The sequence below is a fragment of the Seriola aureovittata genome, chromosome 10 (assembly GCF_021018895.1).
Source record: "Seriola aureovittata isolate HTS-2021-v1 ecotype China chromosome 10, ASM2101889v1, whole genome shotgun sequence".
NCBI lineage: Eukaryota > Metazoa > Chordata > Actinopteri > Carangiformes > Carangidae > Seriola > Seriola aureovittata.
In genome coordinates, this window is record NC_079373.1 from 12,170,403 (window position 1) to 12,195,195 (window position 24,793).

Genomic DNA, 24,793 nt, shown 5'->3' on the forward strand with positions numbered 1-24,793 from the left:
CTGTGTTGTATTCTATTAGGCTGTAAATATCAACTGGAGAGCCTTGATCAGCACAGCAAGGGGGGGGGGGGCAAACTATTTAGACCAGCCTCCTTTTGCACCAGATGTCCCTGGGAAAGCCAGAGAAGCTGCTGAGGGTAGAGCACAGTGAGCATTTTTGTTGACACGATGGCTAGGTGGAGTGTGTGGCGCAGCCCTGTGACGCTGCCCCTACCCTGGATAGAAGAGTTGACATCAGGTGTGCGCTGCAGCAGTAGCATGCCAGTGGTCAAACAGGCGTTCTCAGAAAGTGGCAGTATTGTCAGGCCTTTCAGGGAGATTCCTGGACTGTGGAAGAATGGGGCGGCCAACTTGTACAATTTCTGGAAACTGGATGGCTTTAGAAACCTTCACCACATTATGGTTCAGAACTTCAAAACTTTTGGACCCATCTACAGGTATGGATGTCTAGGTGGTTTACATTACTTTAATAAAAAAATAAAAAAGCTGCATAATGCTACTGTGTATCTCGAGTAATAATGACAAAACATCAAGGACTTTGAATTACGTCACTAGCAAGATATTTTGTTGTCCAAATCTAAACATTTTGTGTTCAAGGAGAATATCTGTGACGTATAACAAGGTCATGTTTTTTAAAGACAAGCAGCTGATATATATTCACCCTTTCTTTTCTCTTTGTGTATGTCAGAGAAAAAATAGGTTATTATGAAAGTGTAAATATCATCAATCCTGAGGATGCTGCCATCGTGTTCAAAGCAGAGGGCCATTATCCTAAAAGGCTGAAAGTTGAAGCGTGGACAGCATACAGAGACTACAGGAATCGCAAATACGGAGTTTTGCTAAAGTATGTGGTATTATTATGCGTTTCTACCTGTATAATTTCTGTTTTACTAATATTTTGACGGAACCACAGGTTTTATTGATTGCTATAACACTGTGCCTACTAGTTGCCTGGTTAGTTTGAAGTTGACATCCTATCTTCCCGCAGGAATGGAGAAGACTGGAGATCAAACCGGGTGATTCTCAACAAGGAGGTGATTTCCCCAAAAGTGCTGGAAAACTTTGTGCCTTTGCTGGATGAAGTGGGCCAGGATTTTGTGGCTAGAGTTCACAAAAAGATAAAGCGAAGTGGCCAGAACAAATGGACTACTGACCTCTCTCAAGAACTCTTTAAATATGCACTAGAATGTAAGACTTACTTTCAACTCTCCTGATATTTATCTATTATCCTCACTGTATGGGCCAGTGCCCTTTTTTTCCCCCTCACATTGTTGACTCTTTACACAGCGGTGAGCTCAGTGCTGTATGGTGAGCGTCTGGGTCTGATGCTGGACTACATTGACCCTGAAGCTCAACATTTCATCAACTGCATCACCCTCATGTTCAAGACTACCTCACCCATGCTCTACATACCTCCTGGTCTGTTGAGACAAATTGGAGCGAAGGTGTGGCGGGACCATGTGGAGGCTTGGGATGGGATCTTCAACCAAGGTCGGACTCAGAGTACCAGGATGAATTTTTACAGTTTTGATGTCATGATGTTTTCAAGATTTATTAGCAGAACACCAAATGAGATTATAGCACTGTCACCTGAAAACAACAATTTTCCATTTTTCCATTTGTACTGTGTTCGGTGGAGCTTCTTATTCCAGTCTCATCCTTTTGTTGCATCAGCGGACCGCTGCATCCAGAACATCTACAGACAGTTGCGTCAGGAAACTGGCACTCAAAAGAAATACCCAGGAGTCCTGCCCAGCCTGCTTATGCTGGACAAGCTATCCATTGAAGACATCAAGGCCAGCATCACTGAGCTAATGGCTGGAGGAGTAGATACAGTGAGAAACAAATCATTTCTTTTCAGAGTGTGACTTCTTTTCGGCTTTTTAAGACTGCTTAGTTCTGTTTGTGTGTTTCAGACTTCTATAACGCTGCTGTGGACATTGTATGAACTAGCCAGGCACCCCAACCTCCAGGAGGAGCTGAGGGCGGAGGTGGCTGCAGCTCGGGCTGAAAGCCAGGGAGACATGCTGAAGATGCTGAAGCGGATTCCCTTGGTTAAAGGAGCTCTGAAGGAAACACTGAGGTGAAAGAAACAGTTTCACAAGGATATTTGACAATGCCCTTGCCCTTGCTAATTGTCTAAGTCTGGGAGCCTTTCCTGCCCCCTGCTAAGTTGACCCTTGATCTTGTCTGTATCACACTGTAATGCATAGGTATTCAAAGAGGTGCAGTTACACAAAATTTCCTCATATAGATATATACATAGGACTTGAATGATTTTCTTCAACAAAGGCAGTAGATTATAGGTGCATTAGAAGACTTTAATTTCCTCTGAGGCATTCTACAGTACAAAATGCACCCTGTGGTAAACCTAATCTTAAATAAGACCCACTAATACGATATCAGACATAGTTTCTCTAATACAATAATACATTTTCCACTAACCCATAATGCATTTGCTCTGATAATGAACTTTTTTAACTCTCAATTCTGCTACGGAGTTAAAAAGTTTCTTTCAATATCGAATTTTCACTTTCATACCACAGGTTACACCCAGTTGCAGTGAGCTTGCAAAGATACATAGCAGAAGACATCATTATTCAAAACTACCACATCCCAGCTGGGGTAAGAGGCAGTTATGAATCTTCAAGTCATGTTTTTGTATTTTTTTTTTTTTTTTTAAAGAGACTGTGCAGTGGCAGAGGGAATGCTCACCATTTTTTGTTTGTGTTTAGACTTTGGTTCAGTTAGGACTATACGCAATGGGAAGAGACCCCAAGGTGTTTTTTCGTCCAGAGCAGTATCTGCCTTCCCGATGGCTGAGGACGGAGACGCACTACTTCAAAAGCCTGGGCTTTGGCTTTGGCCCTCGTCAATGTTTAGGACGCAGAATAGCTGAGACAGAGATGCAACTCTTCCTCATCCATGTGAGATATACAAAGAAAAAAGAGCAGTTTCACCACATTTTATCGCACGTTTACACATCATTTTAACTGTTTCCATTATCTTTGGCATTTGCAGATGCTTGAGAACTTCAGAGTGGAGAAACAGCGCTATGTGGAAGTGCAGAGTACCTTTGAGCTCATCCTCTTACCAGAAAAGCCCATAATTCTGACTTTGAAACCCCTACAAACTAGTCAGCAACACAATATTTGAGAGAAAAATGGGGTGCATGACAAATCAGGCACATTTTTGTTGTCCTTTATCATACATAATTGTAAAGGGCTTCACAAGGTACCACAATATAAATACAGAGTAAAATCTTCCAACCTGATTCGCTGGCAAAAAGCAAGAGAAAAACTTGAGGAAGGAAAAAGAAATGCGCATGAACAAGTTACCTCAGATAATCCATAACTGGTGAACAAATTAATTATGTGTTTTGTATATTACTTAGTGAATAATAATGGAAATGTGTAGTCTGTGTGTGTACAATATACTGACAAACCTGGAATGTACAGTATCTTTATTCCATAATATTTGAAAATATAAAAAAATAACTCCCTAAAAAAATAAATAAAACAATACAACTGACAGGAAATATGTCTTGTAAGTTTTTTCCAGTAGTTCATTTGCAGGTCACTTTTCAGGTTTCCGCTTCCTCTGTATGCTTTGCTGATTTAAGGAATCTGATACAACCCTCTGTAAGAAGTACAACAGCAAGGTAAATCATTCCATGTTGAATACCTTATGAAATGAAGCACAGTGTGTAAAATGAATGAATGACTAACTGACCGAAGAAACATTATGAAGGATTGTGGTGGATGATCGGACGAAGCCGTGCCTGTGCTCGCTCAGTTTGGTCAAAAGATCCTGTTTCTGTCTCCCCCACAATTTAGAGTTCTCCTCCATCTGTATTAGAACAAAGGAAAAAACATGCAAGCAACCATGAACCATGAATGAGACATATACAGTACAAGAATGTTTAATTTTTTTACCTGAGCCTCCAGTGTTTGGACTCTTGCCTCAGCCTTCTCTAGTTTATTCAGTAAACTCAGTCTCTCCTTGAGTGGTAGTACTTCCTTTCTCTGAGGGGGGGCATGATACACGTCACTTTGAGAATTTCAATTGAGAAATCAATTGACTTGAATGTGTGGGAGTACCTGTGCTGCCTGCTGTATGATGACGGGGGCAGGCTGCCTGCGAATCCTGTCCAGCTCTTCTCTGAGACGAGAGTTTTCTGCTGCCAGAGCCGACTCTATTTCTTCTGTTCTGCGGTCAGTTTTACCTACACAGCACGAAGAGAGGTCTAGTGTCCTGGCCACAAATGTTTTCGTGAATATACACCCACCGAGCATTTTATTAGGAACATGTGTACACCTGTTTATTCAAAAACATCTAGTGAGCAGCAGTTCTGGAGACAGAAACACTTAGATGATGAGAGGTGTCAGAGGAGAATGGCCAGACTGGTTGGAGCTGACAGAAAGGCCACGATAACTCAGATCACCACCTTACAACTGTGGTGAGCAGAAAAGCATCTCTGAATGTAAAACATGTCGAACCTTGAGGCAGATGGGTGGAAACAGCAGAGTATCACGTTGGGTTCCACTCCTGTCACTCAAGATCAGAAATCTGAGGCTGCAGCGGGCACAGGCTCACCAACAATGGAAAGTTGAAGACTGGGAAAACGTAACCTGGTCTGATTCAGTCTGAATGGTCATTTTTGCACTTTATTTTCACTGAAAAAAAAATAAAAATGGTGATGCGATTTTTGTTGGGTCTTGTACCAAACAAACATGTTCCTTTACGTCTGGAGAATATGATTTGTAGGCCTCCGTAGCACCTCAATGCTTATGGTGCTAACAATGCACAACAACATTTTATCTTTATCAAAAAAATTCAGCTCCTGCGATTTGGATATTGCACTTGCGCTTTTGATTAAATTTGATTAATTGTGCAGCCCTATTGCTGACCATGTGCATCCCTTCATGGCCACCACCATCTTCTATTGGCTACTTTCAGCTTGATAATGCACTGCATTACAAAGCAAAAGTCATCTTAAACTGATTTCACGAACGTGACAAGGCGTCCAGTTGAACAGAACATTCACAGCATCAATGTGTAGCTGGTCAACGTGGACCAGAATCTAAAAGCAATGTTTCCAACATCTTGTGGCATCCATGCCATGAAGAACTGAGGCAAAGAGAGGCTCTACCCAGAATTAGTATGATGTTCCTAATAAAGTGCTCAGTGACTGTATATTTTCACCTCACTCAGTCCACTCACCTCTGTGTTTTTTCAACGCCAGACTTTTGTCACCACTTTGTCTGTTCTTCTCTCTGAGTTTGCCGTCTAAGACTTTCTCCATCTTCTCAATGACCTAAAAAAATCGGCATAGCACAAGTATAAAGGATATTATCCTCACATATGCATTTTATAGACAGAAGCATTCCCTGTCGATAAACTGGAATACAACTAGTATACAGATATGTGCAGAGTGGACAGACAGCGTTGCTCACTGTTCACCTTTTCCTGCTGTTTGACTGTGGCCTCCAAAGTTGCCATCCTTGCCAAGCGACTCTGGTGGTGCTGCAGATGCTCCTCCTGCTGCTGCTGCTGCTGCTGGTGAGCTCTGTGAAGTTTAAGCAGCTGCTTCTCACTGTCATTCTTCTGCACAACACACATGAGAAGAAGACAGAGTAGAAAACCACATAAACACGACAAATACACTGACAAAAATTGTTTTAAGTTTCATTTGTGTAATGTTTGTTTGGTTAATCTTTTAACCTTGATCAGCTCATTTTGCAGCTGTTGGATCCTGTCCCTTTGCGAGGCCGCCTTACTGGTCTCACTGGCCAGTTTGAATTTCAGAGAGGCTTCAAAAGAACAACAGGACAAATTGTACACAGCAGCATACATCCAGGTAAAGATACATTTCTGTCTGTTATTTGTGCAGGCAGAAGAACGTGCTGGTTTTTGGATTCATTTATTCATTTGGGAAAAGCAAGTTGACAGCTAGTCATACCTAAGATGAGAGTTAGCATTTGATATGGAAACTCTGAAACTATTTAAAATTTAGAAAGATGGACATGTCGAGTCTGAGGCTTGGCCATTTGAACAATAATGATCAAAGCACCCATCAATAAAGTCCTTTGAAATCTAATGGATTTTCTTTCGGATGTGACTTAAATCTAGTCCCTCTGCTTTGATGCCGGCAGAGAAACCTTCATGAAAATCCTTTCATTGAGGGTCACAAACTGTCCTTCAGGAGATAAGGGATGTACTACCCACAGAGCTTATCGGGGTCTGTGGCCTAAATGAGCTGCGTTATCACAAAACGGCACAGTCTGCTTGGGAAGAGACACTCACAAGGATATGCAAACACACAGTGGGCCACCTTCCACATCACTAACTCATGTGCCAGTGAAATGCCCATAAATTCATAGCAACATGGAGTGAAGGTTCAACAACTGCTGGCTGGATAGTAAACTCTCTGACATTAATGAATCTGAATATTTGTCTACATTTGCTCTCACCTTTTGAAGAGCTGAAAGAATGTCAGTCACTGTGTTTTTTTTTTTTTTTTTGCATGGCTTTGGTTCAGGCTAGTTTTAAGACAGCGCGCTAATGAATGAATGGTTGAGTAATTAACCATAGCGCCCTGCTGTGTCTTACCTATGTGGTCAGAAATCTCAGCCTTGGTCATGACGTCAATGTCTGTGTCATCCAGCAGATCTCGGCCAAGGTGCTGGTGCAGAGACAGATCGCTGCGGAGCCTGCTGTTTTCTGCCTCCACCGTCACCAACTGCGTCCTCAGCACTATGATATCTTCTGCCATCTTATTCATGGCTGAACGATAGTTTTCCATCTCCTGATGGAGAAGTGTCGCCTGTCAATCTCTAGAATCTTGAAGGGGCTTTTTTAACAATAGTAATTTCATCCCCATTCCAAGCGAATCCCCTTCGGTGCTCATTAGTAAAACTCTGTTTAGATTTGAGTTGCATGATGATAATCAAGGTAAGTGTAAAGTACAAAAATGACTGAAAACCATTTCCCCCAATGGAAAACCTCAAGCTCATTTGTATTCAAATAGCCAGAAACATTGACTGGTGTTTTTTTTGTCTCAGTCAGTCTCATGTCTTTTCTTTTTTTCTACAAATATCAACAGCAAAACAGGGCCAATGTCACATAACTGTCAACAAAATCCCCAGTAGTCCGGTGGGATGTCTTGATGTTGTGCTGTTCTACATGAACACCGCCTCTAGGTGTCTCTTCAACCCCATCTTTTGATAAAGTCCTCCAGGATGCAGTCAACAGGACATTTCTCGACACTAAGATCCCAGCAACAAATAAGCATTGCATGTACAGTTTGTCATGAGGCTTAGTGTCTCAATAAATAATTGATTATTCCCAGTTAAAATAAGCACATAACATGAGAAATGGCTAATGGGACATAGCTGAGCCAAAAAAGACAATTATGCCATTAATCGATTGTCTAAGGCTGGGTTACAATGAATTCAGAGCCCAGCTCCTCAGATCCAGAGGGACAATAACACCCTATCCTTCGAAGGTCTTTTGTCACGGGAGCTTTAACTGAGGATTTTGGATAAATCCTAGCGGTGCATTCAGGGAGCGTCCTACTGTGAAAGCCCATTTGCTGAACTCTAGAGGTGAAACTCCTGCCAAATTCCTGAGGGTATTTCAGTGAGACCAAAAAATGACACTGAATTTTACAAAATTTTTCATAGATTTCTTTTGTTTGTTTTGTCTTCTTTTCACATTCTTGTTGCCCTTCTTTGAAAAGATAAAAAAATCCTCACTGATTATAGTTTCCTGGAAAGCACTCAGAGATGCTTTCCAGGAAATGTATTGTTGCAGAGCTGTTATCAGGGCATGTTTCTGTGTAATGCATGAGCCTGTTGTCTATCAGTATTGTTCTCTGCTCTGTCACATGCCCCTCCATCAAGTTGAATAGATGGAAATGAATGGAGTCTGAAAGCAGGGTCCAGCTGCATGTGTGTGTGTGTGTGTGTGTGTGTGTGTGTGTGAGGTGGTGGTGGTGGTGGTGGGGGCGATTAGGAGATTCCAATCTCGGATGGTGTGTTTGTGACTCCCAGGGGACACAAGGGTGAAATTGAGCATCTAATTGAAAGGGCAGGGAAGAGGTGACAATCATGACTGTAGATGAGGTGGTGTCTCTGTTGGGGGGCCCACAGGCATAATGGGAAGGACGGCTCCCCATGATGAGTCTGGAAAGTCCCTTCATGTGTCAAAAATAAAAGGGGAGCCTCTGTTTCTGCCGGTGAACACTGGAGGTTCCCTCCCCTCTCTGTGATTTGAAGACATTAAAATGGTCTAGCTGTCACACATACTGTCACTCCTGGACAATAATGTACCAAAGAAAGAAAGTAGCTGGATTGAAGCATGAGGATGTGATGCTTAATGTGGCTTTTCCAATCTGCTATCATTATCATTATGCATGTACAGTAGTATCATGCACTAATGGATGCAGTGTCACTGTGTGTGAAATCATCCAATTAATACCAAGAGCTCTGCCTTCTTCCTAAGTCAGTCAAAATCTACATGAAGCAACATAAAATCTGCATGCATACATATCATTTCAACCAATCCACAAATCTACAGTGAATTTAAATAAATAATCAAATTCTGAAGAAAAGCTCACAGCAACAGGAGAAAATGCCAGGATATGCATACAGTATACAACACTCTCAGACCTTAGCACAAGCTTAAAGCTCATCAGCTCGATCCTCCTTAAGTGCAATCAGTCTGAGAAATGTTAATCTATTCCACTTGCTGCCATTTTGTCTCCTGTGCAGCTGTGAGTTTCTGCTTCATCTCACAGGCCCTCCCCGTTGCTGTTCACTAACTAAACGTGACAGTGGGGATTGCCTCACTGATTGATTGTAGAGTTAACGTATTGATTGTGTCCAATCACCTTAGTTTGGAGGTTGGTGATCTCTGCCATGTTGGGATCATCCTCAAAGTTGTGCAGAGGGGGTCTGAAGCATGGACACATTTCATAAAAATGACTCATAACAGTAAGTGAAATGAATCTATAAAATCTCTGTTTTAGTCTTACTGAAATATTATTTATTCAGTGATCGTCACAATAAATCCATGTTTCACACATTTCTGTCTTACCGTATATGTGGCTGATGAACTTGATATGTGTGATTTATGTTGGGTTTGTTGGCCTGTGTGGCTTCTGCCCTCTGAGTGGGTCTCTCCTGCTCCTGATTGGTTGCATTTTGGAGCTCAGTCTTTGCGAGGTACTGGTAATCTGGTAGGATCTGTGCCAGGGCATCATGAGATGGGAGGTGATATCTGTCCTTCTGAAGCTGAAGAGAAAACACTGGTTTCAGTGGCAAACTCTAACTCCACACTAAGCTTGAAACTGTGTCAGGATTAGCACAAAATAAATATAACTTTTAACACTAATGTTGTGTTTGGTGTCCTTGAGTCCATCTTTAACCATATAAAGACCACATAGTTCTACTTCAAATTTACTCCAAACAAAACTAATCACCTACATCAAATCTGCAAAGCCAGTTTGTGGCAAAGGGGAGGATTATCACTTCAACACTTTGTCATCATTATTACACATACAGCAGGAGGTGAAGCCAATTCCAACAAAACAGGGTTAGGTTAAATACATGACAGAAGCCACAAGAAAGCATTAACTGTTAGTTGTACAGATCAAGCAAAATGCTAAACAATCACCCATAACAATGTGGGAGAGCTGAATGACCTATGCAATGATAACATTAAATCTACCAGTCCTGTTTTCACAGAAAATGAAAGCTTTTATCCAAAAAAAAAAAAACATTGCAGCTATGCCCTCTAACCACTCACTGTGCTTGTATGTGGCCTGTTCTGCCTCTTCATCTCTTGAATATAAAGGCTGTTACATCACTATGCATACAGTACCCACTTTATATCATGAGAGCTCTAATTCAACGGCCCTAAAGTCCTTTGAGTATGAGCCTCGCATATACAGTGTACACTGTCAATGGCCGCAGTTGCCAGGTAGCACAGATTCAAAGAAATGACATGAAACAGAGACATTATCTATTATCTTCCTACAGGCGCTCCCTCCAACACAAATACCTCCACAGTCAGAGCCTACCTTTGTAGCTGCAGGGCTGCTGAGTGATTTTGTCTTTTTTGAGGCCTTCATCCAACAGGAAAAGTCCTCATCAGAAGAATGAACACATAACTGATGGTGGATGTGAAAGTTTGAACAATCAGCCTGTAACCACAACACAAGCCTTGGCAACACATTCAGGCCAATGGAAAGGACTCTTGTTATGTAGAAAACACTGTGGTATCATGTTTCATATTCAAAACATTGCAGTACAAAGTACATTTACCCAAGTACTGTAGTTGACTACAATTTTGAGGTAGTTTTATTTTTAGTAAATCCATTTTACTGTACTTCTAGTCCATTACATTTTGGAACCAAATATTGTACTTTTTACTCTTCTACAGTTTAGTCACGAGTTACTTTGAAGATTTCTATTCCTATTATAATATCATATGTATATATTATATAACATCCATTAATGATTCATTCATTCAGAGGAGTGACTTCCAAAAATTCTCTCTCTCTCTCCAAAGTTCCTCTTACATAATCACTGAATATTTGGACCTTTCCATAAACAATGTATTTATTTTTGTTGCTCAGATCCAGATTATTAATACAAAATATCATCAAAAAATAAACTATGATGTATTAGTATAGATTAAGCCAACAAGCAGTATATGAAGTAGTTAAAACCAGCTCCACCTTTACCAGCTGCAACAATCAAGTAATGCTTAATGCATCAATAATAATAATAATTCTTACTATTATAATATTATGGTAAAATGGGCCATTCTTTTGGTGCCTAATGTATTTTGATGATTTTACTTCTATGCTTTTACGTTTTATCTCTAAGAATATTACTACACTGGCTTTTCTACTTTTAGTTTTTTAAAGATCTGATTCTGCCACCATTGCTCTGTTGTATCTTAGCATTGCCAGTAATATCAAGCCTTATATTTATGCCAGAAAACAGTATGGAACAATCAATGGAATTAAATGGAGGTTCCTGCTCAGTAAATACCAGCTCCCTGATGAATTAATCAGATTGATGGGGACTGACTGTGCCGTGCAGCACCTGTGGCACCACTGAGCATTTATTCCCAACTCCTCTCGACTCAATAAGGGTCTGATGTCAGATCACTGATGCTGTGTAAAAGACACATCTAATTTCAGTAAGAGTTGAATGAAAACTCAAAAAAAAAATTTTATTTGGAAAAATAGGGCAGAGTATAGACAAAAAAAAAAAAATTTAATAAGTTTCCTTTTTCTTCCTACATTAAATAAACCTTAAATTAAGTTAAAACTTCACTGGATGATCTGAAGTATAAATGGTCTCAAAGATGAAAACAGATCTGTTTTCATTAGCTCAGGAAAAGCTGAGGCTTTGGCAATATGTGGTTTTTATAGGACAGTGACGAAATGTCAAAGGCTGACATTTTAGCCATCATGAATATAACATGACCTTAAAACCTTAAATAACTTGATAGTTGTGTATGTGCTTTTTTTTTTGTTGCATGAAATGTATACATATAAATTTTAACTTGCCTAAAGTGTGTCTACACATATTTATATGCAAATGTATTTGAAACCCTCAATAGCTGTGGATCAATAACTCTTCTGCTTTGGTTGCTCATTAGTGGTGAAAGCTCCGACAGACAATCATTGATGGCACAAGATCTGACTGAGACGAAATGATAAAAGTGGGGGCAGGGAGGAAAAGTCCTCGATGTAAGACATTACTTTGCTAACTCATTTCCCAGTCTCCATCTTTACTAAATCTGCATTTAAACAACAATGATAAAAAAACACTGCTGTACAGTTACATGTCAAAATTGGACAGTGCCAATAAATCCTTATCCAACATTAACAGGTAATTAAATTAAATGTCATACAAATGTCATTACAAATTTTCCTCTCATAAACATGTGCATGGAGCGTGGATATCGCTACTGCAGCTTATCATTTAAAGATCCTACGCTGTTCAGTTAAATATTTTCATAACTGACTGCTTTAATACGTGATAAATAATTCACTGGGTGCTTGCAGCTATGTGCTCTGCTAGAAGACATAATCTCTTGTAATCCAACAAGGGAAAACCTGTACCACTGAAAACACTTCCCGCAGAGTCTAATATCACATTATCATGTATGAAATTGCATGACAAATTTACAGAATCCTCAGAACAAAATCATTCATATTCACATGTTGTGCTCCGTGGTCGCTGCTCGTGTTCAGAATGCCTCTGACCCTGTTACATGTAATCTGTGAAGTGCTGGGGAGGGGAATGGGATGTATGCTGTGTATCCCCATACGAGAGGTGGGGAGGGGTGGGGTCTCAGTGACAGTATCGGCCTGTGGCTGGAGCTTTCAGTAACATAATCAGAATTCAGCACACAGCTTGCAAAATGCAGCAAATGGGCTCTTCATTGGAGTGACAGCTCTGAGTCTGCTGCCACACAGGGCTTCAATTAGCGTGCCAGAGCAAGGTGGCTCCCAGGAGCTTTCTCTCCCTCCCTCCACATATTCCACCTTTTCCGTCCACCACTATTTTTTTTTTTTTTTTTTTTTTTTAAAACCTTCATCTGACCCAGACTTCACTCTTCCCTCTTTTCCCACATTTAGCCTCAGCTTCCTCCCCATCCATCCTGCTTCCTCAACCCTCCCATGCCACCACGCACACATGGCAAGCCAAGCGGAAATACTTGTAGTGTGCTAATGGACACAGACGTAAAAGGGGTGTTGGAGAACTGATGACAATTGAAGCAGAAAGAGAAAAACACAGAGAAAAGAGGATGCAGTGGTTTACATAGATGGTCCCTCAGTCACCACAGGAATTCAGCACTGCAGTGTGGGCTGCTCGGTTCCTGTTTTATGTCTGTGCTGCTGCAGTGGAGATCTTAATCAAGGAATAATAGGATTAGACGAGAGAAGCAACAGTTACACAGTCCTGCTTATCTTTAAAAAGAGAGCATTTCTCACTCAGGTATTTTTTTTTTTAAATGAGACATTTATGTCATACTAACCTAATCTGCCGACAATAAAAGCCTTCATTAATTGTAGCTCTGAATTATATCAGGGTAAATTCCTATTCAAATTCTAATTTAGCCACATTGGTAATAATTGATCTGCTGGTGGGCTCTACATGCAATTACATTCAAATATGTACAATTGAGTTTCAGTTAATTGTTGTTTCAGCAAGCTGTGACTCAAACGTGTCTTGTGGCACCACAATATTTAATTACAGGTCTCCCCTGAGAAAATTACATTTTGTTCTGTGTGTAATCACATCTGTGCCCTGTCAGCAAAATAAAATCACATCTGCAGTGAGCCGTTACTGGACTGTGGCTATAAAGGTTTTTAAAATATGGCAATTGAGAGAGGAGGGAGGGAGGGGTAAAGAGAAAGAGAGAGAAAGCGAGAGAGGTGTGTGTCAAGGACAACATGCAGCTTTGACTCAAGGACGTGCAAGGCTGAGAGCCAATACCACTCCCTACGAGGTCCACAGTGAGAGCAAAGCCAAGGATTATCAGTAAATCAGCGTCTGTCAATTATGGTTATGCTGCCGTGAAACCACAGTCCTCCATAAAGGAAAAGGGCACACATATAAAAGCAGGGCCTGAACATAATGAATAGTGTGGCCAATGAGTGCATCCAAACACACTGCTCTATGACACCAATGGGGTGCTGAAAATAAAGGTACAATAGATCATATTTTCATGAAACAAACTGGTAACATTTACTCCCTTTATACATTGACTTAATATATTTGGTCAAGAAGTCCAAGGTGTAAAATACTCAGAACCTTTTAGGTAAAAGTGCCAGTTCCACAATGTAAAAATCCTCCATTACGGGTAAAAGTCCTGCATTTAAAATCCTGCTTAAGTAAAAGTACTGAACTTTTATCAGCTGAAGTATTAAAAGTAAAAGTACTTGTTTTGCGGGAAATCGGCTCCTGTGAATACTGACGCATTAATGTGTAAGTAACACTTAATGGCAATAGCTACTTCCAGTGCAGCTTGTTTATCTACTTTATATTATATTATAGTTCACTTGCTCAGGCTCCCCCAAAGGGTCACAAGATAAATCTGAGGAGTTGTGAGAGATGAATAAGAAGAAAAAGTTCTGATCACTCATTCAGTTAAATATCGTGTCATGAGTAAAAGTTACACTATTTCCCGGTGATGTGTCTGTACAAGTATTAAGTGGCATAAAATAGGAGACCAAGCCAGCAAACCAAAACTATGATATAACACATGGAGGCACTCCTTGGTGTTCAGTAAAACCTGTCTGTTTTCTGTGAATTCAATGAGCCAACATGTACGGGAAAGACGACTAACCCTCTCGGGACAATGAAACAACCTAAACACCACCCACACCCAGCCACGGCACAGCAAGTGTCGGTGACAGCATTTCCCCGCAGGCTTAACATGACCTTTCCAAAATGCTATACAACTGAAGCTTAATGACTAACACACCAGTTGACATTTACCGAAGCCAGCTTACCGCCAAATAGTTCAGAAAAACATTAAAACGCTAATGTTGCTTGTATCCAAATGGGACCCCCCCCAAGACCGAAAGGTAGCGAGATATGTGTGAAACTTCATTTTGTATCGGAAATGAGCTGTAACAACAATAGGTTTTGCAGAAATTATTCAATGGCAAAGTAGCAAAGTAGGACATTTAGTTGAAAATCATGTTGGGTATAGTTGCAACAACAACACAACAAATAAATCCAAATCAATTAAACATCTTTGTTTAAAATTAAAAGCACCTCCTGTCTGAGGCTGTGAAAAGGGCATGAAGATTGATGAGAGTGGTAGGCGTGCCTTTTGTGTAATACATCATTCCTATTTTGGCAGGACTGTCACTGGGATTGAATTTACATCAGAGGGCAGACATGTGATGCAATGATGTCAACACCCGGCCACACAACCCTTCCCGAAAGCACAGGGCTGAGGTCAGACAGCCAACTGATGTAACTACAAGGCTTAGAGGGAAACACCAACTTCCACCCGAGATCCCGTCAGGAGATGGATATCTTGAGAACATTTTGTGTCTGAAAAGCCAATGACCTGCATCTTGATTATTCCAGTATGAGAGAACAGGTCAGTGGCACAACAGCCATAGAAGAAAGGGTCAATGGATCCAAATGATGACCATATAAATGACCCCCGTTCCAGTGTACATTACTGTGGAGAAGATGGCGGTTTAGAGTGCTGTTTGGTATGCGTTCATCAGTCATAGGTTCCATGCAACCTTGGAAAAGACCATTTATCATGTGTAGAGAGGAATTAATGGTATTAGCCAGGGGTCCACCAGAGGGTTAAAGACTTACATTAGCTCCATATCGACCAAGGGGAGTGAAGGAACAGGGGGCTGATGGGATATTTTGCAGTCAGGGTGCATCATTTACATTTCTAAAATAGACAAGAGCATGGAATAGAGAAGTTAACCCTTCAACCCTCTTTTTGTGTGGAGCAATGCTCCGGTCTTTAATGACCAGGCTGGTCTATTCAGGGTTTCATGATGGACAGCCCTGCATAGATGGACAGATGATAGGCTATTAGCTGGAGCTGACACAAGACAAGATAGACAATAGCTGACACTGCTGGAACAGCTTCATTGTGAAGCAGCAGCAGCACATCTGTATTCAGAGGTGAGTGTGAGGTTACACATTTAGCAGAACGGCTTTAAATCTGTTCTACACGGTCTGGGTCTGCTCCAGCTGCGGAGTGTAGATAGAGGCCTCCACATGGCACTTCAAACAGAGCAGCCCAGCCCAACCTGCACACCAGACTGCAGCCGAGGAGCTCCCTTCATCCCCACTCCGCCCTTATCACAGAACAACAGGAGAATGAGGTAAACAACTGAGGAATTAGCAGTAAATAAGCCTGGTAAGAGCTGTTTTAATGACTCTGCTGTCTGTTAAATGTAGAATCATGGAGTGCTGTGCGCAGGGGTGGGGCAGTGCATTTTCCAGGAAACGCCTGTGAGGTAAGTTAACCAGATGGGTGTATTAGAAACACTGATTAAATGTTTTCAAATGGCGTCCACTCCAAATGATGATAATGGCAAACATGTGCTTGGGGCTCTTCCACATAACAGACACCAGAACCTTGGCTTATGATGACCCTCAGTGTTCAAGGTCTCTAAAGCTCTCAGCTCTTCTATCTAGAGTCAGACTGAACCGCCCACATTCATGATTCCCCCTCCCCACACATGCCTGGTTTGCTCCGGAGCATTTCTATCTGCTTTTGTCTGTCAAGGCCAGCTTGTATCACATCAGCTTTTCCTGCATTTCAGTCCAAGACTTATGTATACTGGACTGTGCCCAGTGCCTTTTGTCCTTGTTGATCCTGTTATCTACTGCATGTCTTCAATTTCCAGCAGAAATAAAATAATGGACTAAAAGAAAAAAAAAAAAAAAAATGTCTGCATTCCAGGACAGACATAACACAGAGATGGAAAATCACAGCAGTAGGGTAGAAAGATACCTATGAGAAAAGAAAGGCTGTTGAGGCCGGAGTCATAATCATAAGGAGAATGTTTTTTACGTATGAAAAGCTTTGAGTAGTTTCAGTTAAAGGAGCTAAAATATCCAGCTTTATCTCAGATATCTCAAATTCTACTGCCAACTGGTGTCCTGACACCGCCGTTTTCATTTTATCCAGAAACAAACAATTTATTAGTAATGGTGAAAATAATAAAAACCATAACCAGATCGTCACAACCCACAAGACAACCTCTTAGTGACAACACAAAGCCACTAGGTGTCACTGTGACCCCATTTCATCTCCTATCAGCTGATCGACAGACACTAACCTCTGTATGAGAGAAGTGCTAGGAGACCGCCTCTGTAATGGGATGCTCACGCTACTGTGTCCAAACTGCACAGCTGCAATGTGTGAAAAGTGTCTGTAAAGCTATTACTATTCAGGGCCACTTCCACTCTGTCTGCAATACTCTCAACCCACAACAGTGCCCAGCGGCGGCGGGGGGGGGGGGCTCAGAAATTACTGTACGCTGCAGCTCTGCTGGAGTAGGACTGCATATATTATGCAGCTTCTGAACCTGGGGTCCTGCCTGTAGGGAGGATTGCAGCCCTGCCAATAAAACATACACAAAGGATTTCACACATGCTGCAGCAGTGATGACGTTCGGAGAACAGTTTGACAATCAGATGCACGACAAGTTTGATGTAATGCTGACTGATATAATGTGCAAGGTTGATTTCACTTTAGCCAACAAGATATGAACAAACACATGCAGAGATCCCAGATGACAAGATTGGCCAGAAATTATAGCAGTACTCCTTATCCTCCTCCTTTCCTTCCCTCCTGTACACGCATATCTACACCTTTCAGTCAAACAGCACAAAAAGGCAAAGTGGATGTATTAATGCGCAGCAGATCTACCTGACTGCTGCTATCAAGCTTCTGTTTGTTTTGACTGATGGAGGAAAAAAGTAATCAGATTCTTTTCAGGGCAGCCATTGCAAGAAATCAATAGTATATAAGGAGGCCTGATGAATTCAAAATTTGTACTCAGAGTGAGTATTGATCAGTCTCAGTCAAAAGACTTTTGAAAGCCCATGTAGATTTACAATCAATATGTAGTTTAACACACATAACTCCACTGTTATAAATCAAACATCAAGGAGAATGTATGTGAGTAACATCAACACCATTAAGTCATTTATTTTAAAATAATTGAGCCTGATCACAGTGTTACATGTAATAAGCAGTGCTGCTGTAGCCTTTATGCTCATGACATAAAAAGTAGACAACACACACAATTTACACAGATCTGGGCTGGGCATGGTCCTCTTGCTTGGGAGGAACAACACAAGTAAGGGACTCCTCCTCCTGGTCTGCCTCGAGCAAGAGAAAGTGACCAGGACATTGCATGGAGCAGTCAATAGAGATTCTGGACACCACCTGGATTCTATTTTAAATACCACCACACAGTCAACACATTACCCAAGGCATTACTGGTATCAGCATTTTAAATAGTGATATTATAGAAATAAAAAACAAAAAAAACATCTGTGATTTAGAAAATGCAATTCCAAATGAGTTCTCAGTGGTTATGTAACCTTGACACACTTGAAACTAAAACAAAGTACCTGACTGAACACAGCAGTCCGGTAGACAGAGCCTGCATCATGTGAGGTGGAAATGATCACAGTCTTCCACTGGCTCATCAAAATGAGAGCTGTGTGCTGGAAGGTATTCTCCAGACTCCTATCTAATAGCATTAGGAGCGGATATACATCGCATGGACTAATCCAGCTGTTCCCCACAATTACATTTTAGCCTCTTAGACATATCTGGCCCAAGTTCATTGCAACAGTGCTTTCCGGGCAGCGCGTAATGATTGAGTTACTGGCTGGAGAGGGAGTCTAGTAAAAATACTTATGAGTCTCATTCATATTCAATTTAATTTTACAGATATTTAAATCAAGACTGCAGTGAACGACTATTTTCATTGTCATTAATTTGCAGATTGCTCACTTGATTCACTTTTGCAAAGCTTGAACTAGTGAATGTGATGGTGATTATCAAAATAGTGGCTGATTCATTTTCTTGGGCTCAACTAAATGATTAATCTTCTAATCATTGGTCTAATCTAAACTTTAATCTAAGCTATAATTTTAATTAAGGCAGACTGTAGTTTTGTTACAGGATGGACCAAATTTAGGATGGTAGCAGCAGCTGTCTGCCAGCCTTACACAAAGGGGATTACTAATTCAGGTCAAGGAATATATACTAAAAGAGATTTAGATGAGACCCATAATAACTAGTGGTAGCATTAAATAAATGATACAGTTGTGTTATTCTTACCATGTACTGAGCTGTCAAAATATTTGCATGTAGAGCGCCTGAAATATGAGACAAAAATAACAAATCTTTATTTTTGTATTCCAAGCAACATAAAAATACTATGTTGAAATGTTACTACCAGATCAAAGTTTAAAAGTTCAACTGGAGCACAGAGACACGCTCATGTAAATAAACATACTACATGACATTCATAAAAATCAGATCAGCCCACAGGATGAGGCTGCATTCATCTCAGAGACAGACTGAGCCAGACTCTGCTCTGTATCTTGCAATTTGAATCCTGGCTCACAAATGGATCCTTTATTAACCTGGCATCTGGAGGTCATCTAGTAAGCAGACTTTTCCTTGAAGCACGACTCCAATCTGTCTCTCGGAAATGAGGGTGCTGGCCTGTGAGAGGCACCGGGGATATGTGGTCTGTGTCTCGGCGTGTTTGAGGAAAAAGAGAGACGTTTACAGAGGAAATACAAGGCACTAAACTATGCGCAGTCACACCGTCCTGTCTTTGTTTGTGCTTCTTGTCGGGCCCACCTGCCCACTGACACATGAATTACACTGCAGGGATGTTACTCCATGTTCTATCAAATACAGATTAAATAGGCTATTGACCCTTTCGATCGTTCTGGTTGGGCCAGCTCCCCCTATCTAAAGCTAGACTAGTAATTTATGGTGTGGTAGAGTCTAACACACCAAACTTCAACCTCGGTACAAGAGTGTAATGGGAACAGCTGTGGAGATAGCGCCTGCCAGAGTGCTGCAATGATGATGTGCCTCTCCATCCAGCAGCAGGCAACGAGTTGCAGCGAAGCCCCCTGGCGCTGTCCATGGTTCTGAGGAGAACAAAAGCATCAAAGCCAGAGCTCTCCTCCTCGCTCCACTCGTACGGGGAGGGGCTGAGCTGTGAAGGGGGAGGCACCATGTGTACTTGATTCAATTAGGCAGTCTGTGAGGCCTCCCCTGGGAGCAGGCTGCAAAGAAGGGGGCTGCAGGCCTGTCTCACAAAGACGTTCAGCCCACCCCTTTGCCCCGAATGAATCCACCTCATTAGTCAGCCGAGTAAGTGTTGATCATCTCAAACAGTGTCCTCGCTACACAACAGTAAGAAGAGGAACAGATCTCCTTCTGACTCTCTGTCAGGCTGAACCGAGGCAACATGAGAGTTTAAATAAAACAACAAAAACACCCGTGTGGATTTCTGTTGCACTGGTGAGTATTTGCACTTACTAACTGAAAGATGGCAAAACCCTTATTTTGTGTAATTTATGTATAGGCGTACTCTACATTTCATGCTACATGTTATGATTATGAGTTAAAATGACTTCAGCGTGTCCACACTAGTTGAGCCTCTGCAGCACAAACAGATATTGATACAGGAATTCAGACTGAGAAAATAAACCAGTTGCAATATCTCTGTCAGCTCAGGCTGTGTGAGAGCGTCAATAAAAACCATATCTCTTGGCAAACATCTGTCATATCCACGGTCTGACTTACACCACTGAAAGTCCGGCATGTTTCAAAGTTTCCTCTGTATCGCAGAGAATAAGCAGAGCATTTAGATCTTTTGAATGCCAGACAGATAAATGAGCTCCAGTGACATTAGTATTCAGTTTCTGTTCTGCTGGTCCTCTGAAACACAGCAGATGTCTGTGTTTTTACGTTTGCACATTGTCAGAGTCGCTCATAAGTGATGGAGGAATTTTATAGGAGAAAAAAAAAGGCAACATCTGCCTGGTCTGCTTTAATCAGTGCGACGCCATAATCTGTCAACACCGATCTGCTGAAAAATATTTTCAAGATCATTATACAGAGGGGTGGCTCATGGCAACCTGAAAACACATGTTAATGCACATGTTAATGCTTTGATCGATGATGTAGGAGTAGGTAATACAGCCCAGATATATGGTTGAAAGTGTTAGGATAGGACCATAGTGTGAATTATGGTGTTTGATCCCTCATGAGATTTTTGGTTTTCATGGCACCATGCAATAAATCAATAGAAATCATGATGAAAAAACAAACAAAAAAACAAACCTCTGCAAATGTCTGCAAATGTCTGTTCAGTCACAGACACAACTGCTCATGTGCGCTCATATCCACCGACAGGCCCACCACCCTGCAGCCTGACAGTCACACCTGCTGTGCTCTGGGACCACTTGGCTGCTTTAGCAATCATTGCCATCATAGGAACCAGAGATAATTACACAGCTTCCACCCACCAGCCTGGCCTGCTTCGCTAAAACCATATTGCTCCAGTGCAGCAATAACACTTGTCTAAATGAATGCACGCCACTTTACTGCACATCTGACAGCGCCCATTTATTCTGCCGTCCAACTGGAAAGAAAAAACAAATTAATTTGGCACTTAAGGCCCCCACCCCTGTGAATAATGTATCACCGTTCCCCCAAACTGCAACCCCCCCCCCCCCCCCCATCCCCAAATCACCATTATTCAGCCCTCTTTATATGATTCTCGGTTTTAACACACCTGTTAGTGAGTCTTCCATCAAAGCCTTTTAACATTTACACAGAAAGTTGAATCACTGGTGTTTGATCTCAATCTGTTCTCATTAGTGTTGCCATTTATCTTGTGCTATTATTACATCTGTCGGAAACAAGCATTTACTCACTGTCTCCCCAATGAATACAATGGGAAATGTCCATCTGTAAAACTTTAAAAAATAGGCACACATTGCACAAGTGCTCTGGAGAGAAACTAATCGGTCTACACATTTTAAAAAATCTAAGTGAGTGTTGAAAGTCAGTATCAGGTGTATGGCACATTTATGTGTTAGGCATTGTCTCTTTGTTCACTTCACACTGTCTAGTTTATGGTCTGGCTGTCAGAATAACAGCTCTCTAACAATTATCACTTGTGCACCCAGATCCTAGTAACACCTCTCCTCCTCCCCTTGGGGAGGACAGACATTGGGCTTTACACTCTCTTGTGCCCCATTATATTTATGCAAATGAGACTAAAATCAGGGGAAATCAGGGGGCATCTTTTCCTGTTAGTGCTAATTAGCTATGAATGCTATATTGTATACATTATGTATGAGATCCCCCATGCAGCTATACATTGTGACCTTGAGCACAAGGCCACGTTTGGATTGTAACACCAAGAAGTCTTGATTCCTGCAGTCTAACACATACAGAGGATCTCAGCTGAACAGTGACAAATTCTGTACACAGCAATAAAAGGCTGAAGTGACAGTCTGGGGAATATCTTTTTGAAAATCATTGTCCGGGAACATAATACTTACTATTAATATCATGGCTGAAGCGTGCCAATGAATCAGGCCTCATAAAGGAGCCAAACAGCAGGAGAGAGGCGGAGCAGGGACATAGGTGACAAGACACATCACATACAAGATTGCCACTCCGCTCCCAAGAGCTAGTAAATGGTATTTTCTCTGATCCCATAAAAGAGAATGCATTAAGATAATAATTTTGAAAAGCAATTATTAAAGAGCCATAAAGTATGTTTAGTGCCCTCTCCAGGCAAGTAGTGCATATATTTTTTTAGTAACTGAACTGGAAAGTGAGGCCTGGGGCCTCATGGCTGTCTGTGTGGCTCCATGTGGAAAAACAAAAGGAAAGGAAAATTGACTTATGACAAAGTAGGCATCAATATTTGAGTCTCAGAGAAAACAAATGTAGGCTAATTCTTAGCTAATCTTGTTTTTAACTGAATACAAGGTTAGTGACTGAGCTTAAAATCATCGTGGCTCCTGATGTAACGTAAAAACATCGACTGAAAGCAGGGATAAAATGATCCCCTAAAGTGGACTGTAAAAATCAATAGTAACCATGCAGGAAAATAGTGATGATTAAACCCAGTGTAATTCAGAGATCTACATCTTATTTATGATAAATCACAGAAGTATGTAATGATACTACAACCTATTAAAATGATTGAAATTGTGAGATACAGTGAAAAAAATCCAAACCATTCTTAACGGAGGCCACAAAGTGATTAAATCAGGAGATTTAGGGACTCAAAAAGTCACTTATACGGCAAGCAGATATTTCTGACAGAACAAAATATCATTAATGAGGTAAAAAAGATATCAGTGTCCTTGTGATTGGACGTCGTGCTATGCTGACAGCTAGTGTTGAATGGAACAGACCTCTACCTAATGTACAGTATATCTATAACAATAGGAAATAATCTGTAACAAAGGAAAACAACACAAAGAATGGCTGTTGCCATGGCAATATATGTAAAACCCTGTAAAACAACACACTCTGTAACACCTATAATGAAATACAGTAGAGCTGTGGAAAAAAGTGAGTATTACAAGTTAAGCGTAAGCAATTAAGCTCCTCACTCACCCCTTAGGGGAAGCTTGTTCACCTTCATGCCTTTGCCCCATTTCTGATATCAGCTTCCTGTGCGGCTCCTGTTGGATGAGCCATGTGAGTGCAGCACTAACTAACAGAGAACAGCAAGACTCAAACTCTGCAGGAAGGTTTCAGGGCATATTCAAAACTGTGTAAACATTCCTGATTTAGCAACAGTTTAGTCTCACATTTTCTTCCTGTACATGTTTGACTTGTCCCCATGTTACCAGTGGTTATGGAGCACTCCACCGTCAGAGCAGCAGCTCCAGTAAACATGGCAGCACAATCTTGTTCCAGAAACTGAAAGCTGTGGTTCCACACACGCTGCGTCTCGAGGGAAACAACCTGGGAGACCTGCAGCAAACACAAGGGAGCAGCACAGCAACACACAACAAAGACTCAGTGTGGCTTCAGGAAATTATCTGCATTCATCAAAAATTAAAACATACTCTGAATGCATCTTTAGTCTACTGTGAATCTATATTAAGCACAGCTTGTCCCTGGGTTAATAAGAGAGTCTCTGGGCGGGATTGAGAGGACATGACGATCAACAGTTGGCACAGCGAGGCTGATCCCAGCAGGCAGTGCTGTTGTGGCATAGCTGGGGTGAGAGCGTGCCCAGCACCTGGCTGGTGCCCTGGGGGGAGCTGGCAGATGGTACTGACGCTGGGGTGTGCAAAGAGGGAGGGCCCCGCAGGTGAGGAGAGGAGGCAGTGCCAAACAGAGGGGGGGTCGGGCAAAGGGACTCCAATGAACTAGGCTGGAGAGGGGTCACAATATGCCCCAGGCAAACAGATGTTTCAGCTCATTAGGGCTTATAACACTGGTCTGCATACTTTACTGAAGTGAATTATTTATCTCTGCAATGTCTGCATCTTTCTGTAACCTGTCTCTCACCCTCTTAGTGTTTTCTTGCTCTATGCTACCATGTATAGGTGCAGCTCGTGCTGAACATACGCTGCAGACTGCTCCGGTGTATCTATATGTTCTGCCAGAAAGAGCACTGTTTAGAAACACACAGAGATTGCTAAGAGTGTCATTTACACACCGCCCGATGAGTGCTTATCCATGGGGACCTTTGAGCTTCAAATGTCATTGGCTGAGGCTCCTCTGAGCGCACACAAAGGTCACCAGTGACACTGGCTCCAGAGCTCCTTATTGATTCCCAATCTACCACCATTATGCCTGGCAATTACAGATGGAACTGAAATTCTAATCATGGAAATAAATTCAGTCTCAGGATGTATCTGGAATTGTAATGTGGTGCCAATACATGTATAATTCAATCTAAGATCAGGGATTCCTCTGTGTGCTGGTGGACACTTTTCCCACATGTGCTGCCATTTAATGATAAAATTAATACGTTTAATATTAATATTAAAGATCTGCAGTCAAAATAATTTGAAGACAAATTTTAAATATAAAAAATGTACAAATGATCACCTCACAAGAAGAGAAGTGATGAAAGAATCAGTCTGTATGACTGGAAGCAAACACTCAGCATCTAGCTACAGTTGATACCACAATGTAATTTAATGCAAACTTAAGATTAAGGATGGCCAGTCTC

The 24,793-nt window shown here is 41.4% G+C and overlaps 2 protein-coding genes across 3 annotated transcripts; one reads left to right on the forward strand and one right to left on the reverse strand.

Moving 5' to 3' along the window:
* Positions 1 to 126: 126 nt before the first annotated feature.
* Positions 127 to 3,538, forward strand: LOC130175720 (cholesterol side-chain cleavage enzyme, mitochondrial). The gene is made up of 9 exons (XM_056386230.1): positions 127 to 437; positions 689 to 844; positions 989 to 1,188; positions 1,288 to 1,491; positions 1,675 to 1,835; positions 1,917 to 2,083; positions 2,547 to 2,625; positions 2,736 to 2,927; positions 3,022 to 3,538. The coding sequence occupies exons 1-9, from the start codon at positions 169 to 171 to the stop codon at positions 3,154 to 3,156; spliced, it is 1,563 nt and encodes a 520-aa protein (XP_056242205.1). The 5' UTR covers positions 127 to 168; the 3' UTR covers positions 3,157 to 3,538.
* On the reverse strand, positions 3,449 to 23,553 carry ccdc33 (coiled-coil domain containing 33). 2 transcript variants are annotated; one of them, XM_056386232.1, is made up of 12 exons: positions 23,415 to 23,553; positions 23,218 to 23,285; positions 9,100 to 9,296; positions 8,894 to 8,957; positions 6,613 to 6,808; positions 5,725 to 5,813; positions 5,464 to 5,607; positions 5,224 to 5,317; positions 4,101 to 4,225; positions 3,936 to 4,025; positions 3,733 to 3,849; positions 3,449 to 3,639 (listed from the first exon to the last, which is right to left on the reverse strand). In XM_056386232.1, the coding sequence occupies exons 4-12, from the start codon at positions 8,921 to 8,923 to the stop codon at positions 3,577 to 3,579; spliced, it is 948 nt and encodes a 315-aa protein (XP_056242207.1). In that variant the 5' UTR covers positions 8,924 to 8,957; positions 9,100 to 9,296; positions 23,218 to 23,285; positions 23,415 to 23,553; the 3' UTR covers positions 3,449 to 3,576. The 2 variants fall into 2 exon arrangements, with proteins under 2 accessions (XP_056242207.1, XP_056242206.1); XM_056386231.1 differs by lacking the exons at positions 23,218 to 23,285; positions 23,415 to 23,553 and adding an exon at positions 10,085 to 10,201.
* Positions 23,554 to 24,793: the final 1,240 nt, after the last annotated feature.